Here is a 10,634-nt window from a genome sequence, read left to right on the forward strand (position 1 = left end):
TTAAATGATAGATCAAAACGATAAACAATGCAGATTTATTTTTACAGCCATCTTTGATCATATTTATCAGGGGTGCCAATAATTCTGACCACAACTGTATATTTTTTTTTTATACATTATTCTTGACACTCCCCTTTCCTTAATAATTAGACAAGAAGATAGCTGAGGTTAAGTAAAAATGGAGGACATGAACTCAACAACTGGTTTTCAAATGAACATTTTCTGATATACTACGGCTGAGATCAAACTTTATCTTGAGAGGTTTTTCAAAAAAAAAAAAAAATACACCTCATCTTGTAAAATACATCAGTATAAGTTTAAAAATGATTAATACAAACTAGCAGACACTTTATGTTACAGGTCCACTTTATAGTTTGATTTATTTTAATTTTCATCATATTGCAAGCAGATAATCTTAAAGGCATCCTGCACTGAAAGCCTGCTAAACTTATCAGAAAAGAAGGGGAAATGCAGAAAAAAGATTTAAAGGGTTCGTTCACCCAAACATGAAACTGAATTCTGTCATTAATTACTTACCCTAATGTCTTTCGACACCCGTCAGATGAAGTTCATCTTCACACACAGATGAAGATATTAGTGTTGAAATCCGATGGCTCAGAAAGGCCTTCATTGACACCAATGTCATTTCCTCTCTCAAGACCCATAAAGGCACTAAAGACGTCGTTACAAAGCCCATCTCACTACAGCGGCTCTACAATAACTTTATGAAGTGACGAGAGTAGTTTTGAGCGCAAAAAAAGAACTAAATAACGACAAAGTTTTGAATCAGCGTATTGATTCATGATTCGGATCGCCAAAGTCACGTGATTTTAGCAGTTTGACACACGATCCGAATCATGAATCGATTCACTGATTCATAACCGTTCGAATCTTTGTTTTGAAATTGGCCCATCAATACATGTAATTTTTTTGTGCACAAAAACTATTCTCATCTCACTCGTCTTTAGTGCCTTTATGGGTCTTGAGAGAGGAAATGACATTGGTGTCAATGAAGGCCTTTCTGAGCCATCAGATTTTTAAAAAAAATATCTTCATTTGTATTCTGATGATGAACGGAGGTCTTACGGGTGTCGAACGACATTAGGGTTAGTAATTAATGAGAGAATTTTCATTTTTGGGTGAACTAACCCTTTAAGCACTGGCTAATTGTCACACATCTATGAGAAAGGACTGAAATTGCAGAATGAGTGTAACGGGTTTATTAAAAGAGACAACAGACAGGACGAGAGATGGTGGGTGAGCAGGTGACAACAGTCCAAACAGTCGGCAGGGAATGAAGCACAATGACAGGCAAGCTGAGAGAGTGGCCGCTGAGACCTGCCCAGAATGTGAACTGGTGTGCTGTGGTAGATGTCCTTTCCTATAGCTCAAACAGTAGAGCATGGTGCTAGCAAAGCCAAGGTCATGGGTTCGATTCCCAGGGAAAGCAAGAATTGAGAAAATGTAAAATGTGTACCCCTTGAATGCTATGTAAGTCGCTTTGGATAAAAGCATCTGCCAAATGCGTAAATGTAAATGTCTACTGTAGATAGACTCATGAGGCATGATCAGGCACTGCCTGAGAAGCTCAGCTTGCAGTGCAGGACTGGAACAATCAGGAGACACAGTAAACACAAGACAGGGTAGATAGAAACTAATGCTTTGCAATAACTAGAGAAACTAGTACAAGCGAACAACTAATTGCAAGAGCACAACTAACTAAGTAGTACAATATATAATGGCTGGAAAAATATGAGGGAAAGTCAGCACAATAAAGAGGACTCATCAAGGCTTAAACAAGAGGAGCACATGGAAAACACAAACAAAGACAAAGCCATGTGCTGACAAGACTGTCAGAGGAGAACCCTGACAGCTTTATTAGCTGATAATGCAAGATAGTGACCATTTTAACATGCAGGATAGATAGATTTACAGGACAGGTATTTTCTGAGCAAAATAAAAAATTAGTATATCATTCACATGCAGACAATGCATAATCATATATTAAAATATCCAAATCTGTTCAAAATACATTCCTATTTTACACAATTTTCTTAATATAAGAAACACCAAAAAGCTTCACTGATACCCTTCATTGTATCAACAATGAAATGCCACATGTAAGTCTACATGCCAATAAAATCTCGAATACTCTCAAATAATTTCCGGGAACATATCATTTGTATTAGCTTGTTTCAGCTTGAGTCTTTGTTAGAAACTGCGGAAGAACTGGAGGGAAAGCTTGTATCCAAGAAACATGGTTGCACACATTGGAAATCCTCTGATAGCATTCACAGTCGCTCCACGAAAGAAAACCTGCATTGGACAATAAAAGTAAAAAACAAAACAAAATCATCAGTATTATATTCATATTTCACAAAACTCTACATTTTAACATAAACAGCAACTCATTTACACCAGGTCTCGCTCTATTAATGTGTCTGTGACCCGTTTGAACTGATCTGACCATAAAATGACTTCAGTTGGTGTTTTGTATGTATGTAACAGAAAGTGAGACTGGAACTGCGGACAAATCACTGTTGGAGACAACTCCATTTACCTGCACTTTGGTCTTTCAAACCTTTTACATTTCACAAAGCTAACACGCTACATGAAAGGTAATACTCGAAAACGCATAATGGGCCACTTTAAAGATTACAATCGGATTTAGAAGTAACCGCATGAAGCACATTTTTAATGGTTTATCTACTTTTGTAACTGTTTATCAGTTGTTTTAACTATCCCTGTATCTGACACATAAACACTTTGTTGTTTAACATCCATCAGCAACTTACATGTATTCCCTCTGTCTTGTAACTTAGCATAATGCAATGCATAATGCCCTTGTATTTCCTCTGCTGCATGGTATCGGCTTGCAACCGGCTTTTCACCACGTCCGAAGGTGTGGCGGTGACCCAAGAGATGGATCCTGTGGAAAAAAAGCATAACCTCAAGTGAAATCTAATTCAGTATCCTTGAAATGTTTGACTCCCACTAGTGTCATATTTAGGCTAAACCAGGCCCTTCCCATCCTTTATCAATACAAGGGAAATTTTAGTGGGAAGTACAGTGATACATCTCAAAACAATCCAACCTCTGACACTGCTAAGTAAATTATACACTTTTTAATCTGTGCTTGACTGCTGAGAGGTTTGGTGTCATACAGAGGATCTGACAGCTTTTTGAACTTGAGAAAACTATTTTGGAATACAGCTGTGTTTTTGGAAACGTAAAAACACTACATCTGGTGTTAAAAAGAAAGTGCATGGTGATTCTTTACACTCTTGAAAGTAAAGGGCTTTTTTTTTTCTCACACCAGTGTCATTAAAAAAAAAACTTTTTGGGTTCCCCAAAAACTGAGCAGTTCTTAAAATAACAACAACAACAAAAAAAATTGGTGTGAAGAACATCTTAATATTCTGAAGGATTCTGAAGAAAATGTTGATTATAGATATATTTCATGAAATAGTGTAATTCATAATACATAAGTGCAATATATTTCAAATGGACTATTGTTGGACTATGTTGTTAAGTTAGCAACATTCTAACATATCTACTCTGAGCCTGTGTGTTTGAGAGTGTTTCAAATCAGTCACTTATTAGGTTCCACTTTGGTTATACGCCAGATGTTTGTGTAGGCAGTAGACAGCAGCTACTAGTTTGCCGAACTCATTCAACTCATGTCTCATTTACCTGCTAAACCTCCAGCTAGCCAAATGCTGCAGGGATGCGGTGGGCCATTGCCATCAGGACTCAGCCAGTTACAGAACAATGAGTATGGTACGAAGTACAGGGTGTAACCAGGTACATCGCGCAATATCATGGCTCCCGCTCCTCGGTAGAGCCCTTGAATGCCCTCGTTCTGCAGGACAGTACTAATGCAGTGCAGTGGCCCTCTGTACATAGACTGGGACTGAATTCCCATTGACCGAAGAGGAACACTCCCATTTCCAGCGAGGTTAAAGTTCTCTGAAAACACACAAAACAGTACATGAGCGATGCTCTGTGTATTTTTATAGACTTTCTTTTCACAATTGTTCATTTCCTTGGAAATTATTAGCTTTCAGTATGTCATTACCTAGGATTTTTTTTCTTTAACCCTTTCACGCATAGAGATCATTAAATTAGACATCTAATTAAAAAGACATTTTCTTGCATATTCATGGGTTTTGATGGCATAGTTGCACATCAACCACTACAGGACACTAGTGCATCATCCTATTGCCACCCACTGCCACCAAGTGGCATGCCTTTGTATGTGTATATTTTGTTTTCTCCAAACCAACATTGCCAATGTTCAAGCAGAAATGCCCAGTTGCTCTGAAATATCCATCCTTTTCTTCTATCCTAGGAGACTAAGGAGTCATATGTACCTCAATATCATCAATATCAATATCATTGTTGAATTTTCCAAGTATTGATTTAAATTGGGAGGAAATTCTGATTAGTCATCTGTGTATTAAAGAAACTTTTGCGTTCATTAATCTACTCTCAGGTCTGTTACCAAGCAACCAACCAAGCAAGCAGCTGCTGTGAAGTAAATGCTAGAGATTAAAATGGAGAAACAATATAGGGGAGGAATTGGGAGGAAATTCTGATTAGTCATCTGTGTATTACAGAAACTTTCGAGTCCATTAATCTACTCTCAGGTCTGTTGCCAAGCAATTAACAACACACAAGCAGCTGCTGTGAAGTAAACTGCTAGAGATTAAAATGGAGAAACAAAATAGGTGTGCTTTTAAAAAAGTGCTGCAGAAAGAGAAGTGTTGATAAGCTTGGTAGAAAAGGCAAAGCCTATCACTCTATTTCACGAGAGCCTGTGATTATTTATCAGTGTTTTGTCATCAAAGTGCAGCACATCATTTGGGTGTTCAGGAAGTGTTTCCACTATCAAACATCGCTTTTCTTCATCTTGTATCATTAATAAACATGACACTATTATCAGATGGCTATTGTTATGTGATTTTTACTGGTTGTCATTCAGATGATTTTGAAGTTAGGACACCAGGGGGGTTGTCGAAATGTAGACAGTTTTTAGGAATATATTGTCGAGTTAGGATGCTTTTGTAATACCCTTTTTCCTATCCATAGTTAAGATAAGATAATGCACTTAAAAACGTCATTCTTTGATTACAAAATGCGCATTACTTGTGATGCATTACTTCACATCAAAAAGTAATCTTTATACACAATGCACGTTACATGTAATGCATTACTTTACACTTAACATCAAAAAGTCATCAGATTACTTAATGCATGTTACTTGTAATGCACTACTTGTTACATCAAAAAGTAATCTGATTATTTGAGAAAGTAATCGAATTACCTAATTAACATTGCTTGTAATGAGTTACTTTACTCGCTACATCAAAAAGTAATCTTACTTGCAATGCGTTATTTTACTCATTACATTTAAAAGTAATCTGATTACGTCATGCATGTTACTTGTAATTCATTACTTTACTCCAGAGGTCTTCAGCCCTGCTCCTGGGGTCCCACTGTCCTGCAAAGTTTATTTTCAACCTGCTTCAGCAAACCTGTCTGTGTATTTTCAACGAGCGATCCTGAAGAGTTTGATTAGCTTCATCTGTCTTTAATCAGGGCTGGAGCTAAACTCTGCAGGACAGTGGGTCCCCAGGAGCAGGGTTGAAGACCTCTGCTTTACTCATTATATCAAAAAGGAATCTGATTACATAATGCATGTTACTTGTATTAATTACTTTACTTGTTACATCAAAAGGTAATCTGATTATATAATGCGTTACTACCAATACTGCTCCTTTCAGATGAGATTTGGAAATACCTGATCGTTAGTTTTCCATAGTCTTAAAGGTGTCATGAACGGGCTTTTAAGTATTTTTTTACTGTTGCCTGAGGTCAACTAATGATGTTCGTGTGGTTTTTACATTCAAAAACATCATAACTAATAAGTAGTAGGCTATTTTCTACACTGGTTTTGAGGCTCTCTCCTGAACGCTGGGTTCTGATGGGCGTGACGCACTGGAGACTTGGAAGTAAACGCCCAAGGCTAGGATTGGATAAGATTTGCATATTTAATGAGCTTAAGCTCCCCTGTCAGTTCAGTTATGAGGGAGGGGTTGTTTTGAAAGTGGCAACCGGAATGGTTCTCTCACAAGGCTCGTAAACGTCTTTATCAAACAAACACAATGATTTATCTCCCATCTATACCTGCGACTGATTGAAATATAATTTTTTTATTACTTGGCCCGCCTGATTGGAGGATATAAGCGCGAACCGCACACACACACACACACGCAAACAGAGAGAGGCAAATATCAAGTCAAGATAGTGAACAAGGGAGATCAAGAAAGGAATATTATTTCACTATTTAAGATTCACCGGCCTGCCGCCAGGCTTACGTTTTGGTAGCTCGTCTGGAAAACACATAGCCCCAGGACGTTGGGCTTTGCAAGCCCTGGCCCATAACGTTATATGTCCGAGTCTGATCCTGAATCGCAACGAACCAACAAATAAAGGATTCTCCAGCCTGTGACAGCGTGTTAAGGTATGTTCTATTAGACACGTATACAATCAATACGATCTGTAACAATGCAATACTATCACAAATAAAAAAGTGTGTTTTACTCACGTAAGTGTGTTGCACCATTCCTGTCGGATCCAATATAGAAGGCACAAAATTGTGTTTTAAATATGTCTGCAAAAAACTGTATCTAAATATGTCTGCAAATCCAGTAATGTAAACCTTTGCTTTACTTACAAATGATTCCGCAGTGAAATTAAGCGAACAAATGTCTACTCATTCCTAATATTAGAATCTGAAGGAAGCTAATGCAGGGACTATGTTCTTCCTCAAGCAGGCACAGCGCAATATCTTGCTATTTTCTGCGTGTTCATTGCTCGCCTCCACGAGTCGGTGGGCGGGGCTACTGAAGCAGGCGTACATATTTATCTATTGAGGCGCCGTTTCCCCCTTCTATTACGTCATTGATCAATATATATTTAAGAGCTCGTTTGCGGCGCCTGGTGTCAATAAAAGCGCTTCTTTGACAAACAAGGAAGTTTTCAGCTCTAAAACTTACAGGATATTCTTATATCACGATGGACTTTTATATATCAAAGGCTCAAGGGAAAGTCGATTTCTCAATTCATCACCCCTTTAAAACATCAATAAATCATTTGATTTAGAGTTCAGAGAGGAGAGCTAAACGTGTCTATTTTGGACATAATTTTGTGTAATGTTTCTCTCTGAAAATTCTTGTTTTCCATGCCCTAAGAGCATTAAAATCACATAGGAAAAAACAGCTGACTATGGTTATCATAATTCATGCATAGGGTTAACATAAATATGTCCAGTCCTATTCCATGCATAGCTCCAGGGTGCTACATTGTTAAGACTCTATAGCTTACCTGCAAGAACAGGTTGTGTTTGCATCTGCAGTCTAATTTTGACAAGGTCAACAGGGGCGCCCACCCCCACCGAAACCAGACCGGTCAACATGCTCGCTACAGTCAAGTCAAACATGCTGCAAGGGTGTCTACTGTCCCCATAACGATATCTGCTAATGAGGCGTTGTGTGTTGCTGAAGAAGCCGAACACCATAGAGTTATAGAGGGTGATGCTAGCCAGTGGAAACGACAAGCCTTTGAAAAAACCTGTAACCTGAGACAACACAAAAAGAGAGATGTCTTTGACATGGGTTGTTTTGCTTCTTAGTAAAAGAAAAATCTTTTTTAATTTCATAAATGGGGTCATTTTTTATATGTAGCCCATCTCAGGGACAACTGGGAGCATCATATACCCTGTATTTTTTTTTGTTTTGTTACTTTGATCAATCCTAAATTTTTTCATACATATTATTTGCAATTAAGTATATTTTCATAATTTTACTACTTTTGCTTGAGTGGATGTTGCCACTTTTGTCATATCCTGAGATGCTGCAACATTTTACATCAACTGGCAATTATTTAACAAAAAAAATTATTAGACGATTTTAACATTTTCTTCAGGGTTATTGATTATTTTGTTGTGATATAGTTTTATTTTCACTTGGCATCATCTTTCATGCCATGTGACATCATCTGTGTTAGGAATTAATGTGATATTAATAACATTTGACAACAAGATTAATTTTTTTTTAACGACTAATCTAAATAATCTAAAGTAAATAAAATTCAGAATTAAATTAATCTAAATGACTACAACTTGAATCTAAATTACTGTTAACTTAAGTGGCAATCTCTAAACAATGACTAACTATGAATCTTTTTATTTATTTATCTGGATCCATGCTCTAATAGCCATCTTTTCATTATGTAAATAAGTTTTCATATACTTCATAAAGTTTAAGAGCCCGAAGAAAAGTATAGCTCTAAAGGTAGAGCAAAACAGGAAAGGCTCAACAAATACAAATCCTTTATTGTGAACCGGTTATTGAAAAAAATGCTTTTCTGTAACTTTTTTTAAAAAATTATTTTATAAATATGTAAAGTCTTACATTTTCCTTTTTGTAGATGGTTACAATACAGTGGAGAGTATTCTTGTATCCTTTGCCAGCTTGTAAACGAGTCTGTAAAAGAGAAAAAAGAAAAAAAAGAAAATCATTATCCCCAACCCGGGTTGGCCCATTCCTGACTAATACATTCTATGACATCCCAGTGGGTAAAAAAGGACAGTAATTATGTCTTATGAAGTCACTTTTATTGTAAAGGGAAAGGGAATAGCCTATAAATACAAAATGTAATTATTTATATAAATGTAGGCTAATAAATGCATTACTAATCGTACATTTGCTCAAAACAAATCACAAAGCTACCTTGACTGTGTCAAGCGGATGTCCTACAATCACACTGGAAGCTCCTGTAACAAAACAGTGCCGTTCAAAATGTTGCAACTGAAGTGTACAGTGAAGTGTTAAGACAATGATAATGATAGATGTACTGCATAGCTTTGTAGGAGGCTCTACTCGCAGAACACTGTGTCCGTTTTCATGAATAAGTGATTGTTTTGTACATTTCATGGTCGATGGGCATACACATTAGGGCTTTAAAGAACACTGCATTCTTCGCTGGAGAACCAAAACCCTTCTTTTCCCCCCACACACAAAAACCCGTTTAAGGTTGAGAAATGTTGATCAATTTGCCAAAATACGAAATCACCGTTATTTGCAAGAGCGCATAAAATAGTTTAATACTTTGTCTGGAGAATGACCTGATACTGAAATGGTTTTAACGTACATGTGACACAAATTTCGTTAAAAATTATGTATTCTCTTCACATTTGCAGAAAAGAGAACAACACATAAACAGAGCAACGACGCCCCTCACGTGGTTTGTCTCAATCAAACTTGTTTTTCGACACTTTATCTGGACTACTTTCCCATTTTTGCAGTACTTTCAAGAAGAAAAAAACTCTCAAAATGCAGATAACGTCGCTTAAAACAGTTTTTAAGTGTTAGTTTAATGTAACTGTTTGTAGACGCGAGGATAATAGACTAGGCTACTTCACGAAAATAAATGAAAAAAGAAAAGAAAAAAAACGTTCACTAATTAAAGACGCATAAATACAATGTTACATCTCCGTTAAATTGCACAATATCAGCTACTCTGCGAAAATGTACGTCTGGGGTTTGTTTGCAATGCTAATCGTACCTGTTTTTTTTATTTTTTAGAAAACATGCTAAACAAATAAAACTCACCTCCAATCCATCCTGCTAAAAAATCATCCAAATGAAAGATTGTCATTGTACAACAGACTGAATCTACACAGGAGATCTCCGCATACGCGTCGGCATTGATACGGTTTGCTAAACGTTCATAGGCTTCATTTAACTGTTCGTCCGATCGATAAACGCAAAGGTAACTTCAGCCTCATCCACATATTTAAATCAGTGAGGAGGGAGTATATGGGGGCGTTGCAGACATACGAAAATAGAGTAGTCCACTAACATCCATAATGCGCTGAATTAAACCATGTTACTGCAGACATATTTCTCACTATTATAAAATAATGGGTAATGTGCTTGAATCTTTATCGTGTGACTCTACGCCGAGGAGTTCTTCTATATGTTGAGGAATGCCTGGAATGTGGTTGTGTCCATGACTCACATCTGATTGAAACATAAAACCTATATGTTTTTCACAAACCACTACATTATCTTGAAAATAATCTTTAACTTATATATAAATTATAATATTGACAGTTAGCCTATTTACACTCCTTTACATGAAACCGGTTGAGATGTAAACAAACCTTCTGTAAATGACATGCTTCAGTCATGTGGGAAGTTATACTGGCAATATGGACAGTAGCTTTGAAAACTTTTGTATGTGGACACACAGTTATGAAAAAGTGCCATGGAACATCACACTCTAAAAAATGCTGGGTTAAAAACAACCCATGTTGGGTTGAAAATGCACTAACCCAACAATTGAGTTGTTTTAACCCAGTGGTTGGGTTAAGTGTTGCTTAAGACAACCCAATTGCTGGGTAAGAACAACTCAACCATTGGGTTAAAACAACCCAATTGTTGGGTTAGTGCATTTTCAACCCAACCTGGGTTGTTTTTAACCCAGGATTTTTTAGAGTGCATAAAAAAACTGAAAATAAAACTGAACTGAACTAAAACTGAAAATGTAATTTGTGCCGTAATTCA

At 36.9% G+C, this 10,634-nt stretch overlaps 1 protein-coding gene across 1 annotated transcript; it reads right to left on the reverse strand.

The window, feature by feature from the left end:
* Positions 1 to 1,205: 1,205 nt before the first annotated feature.
* On the reverse strand, positions 1,206 to 9,936 carry slc25a48 (solute carrier family 25 member 48). Its single transcript, XM_067458052.1, has 7 exons — positions 9,678 to 9,936; positions 8,796 to 8,839; positions 8,478 to 8,549; positions 7,390 to 7,642; positions 3,694 to 3,969; positions 2,796 to 2,929; positions 1,206 to 2,316 (listed from the first exon to the last, which is right to left on the reverse strand). Exons 1-7 carry the CDS (start codon positions 9,721 to 9,723, stop codon positions 2,212 to 2,214), a joined length of 930 nt encoding a protein of 309 aa, XP_067314153.1. The 5' UTR covers positions 9,724 to 9,936; the 3' UTR covers positions 1,206 to 2,211.
* Positions 9,937 to 10,634: the final 698 nt, after the last annotated feature.

This window comes from Pseudorasbora parva, chromosome 11, assembly GCF_024679245.1.
Source record: "Pseudorasbora parva isolate DD20220531a chromosome 11, ASM2467924v1, whole genome shotgun sequence".
Taxonomy (NCBI): domain Eukaryota; kingdom Metazoa; phylum Chordata; class Actinopteri; order Cypriniformes; family Gobionidae; genus Pseudorasbora; species Pseudorasbora parva.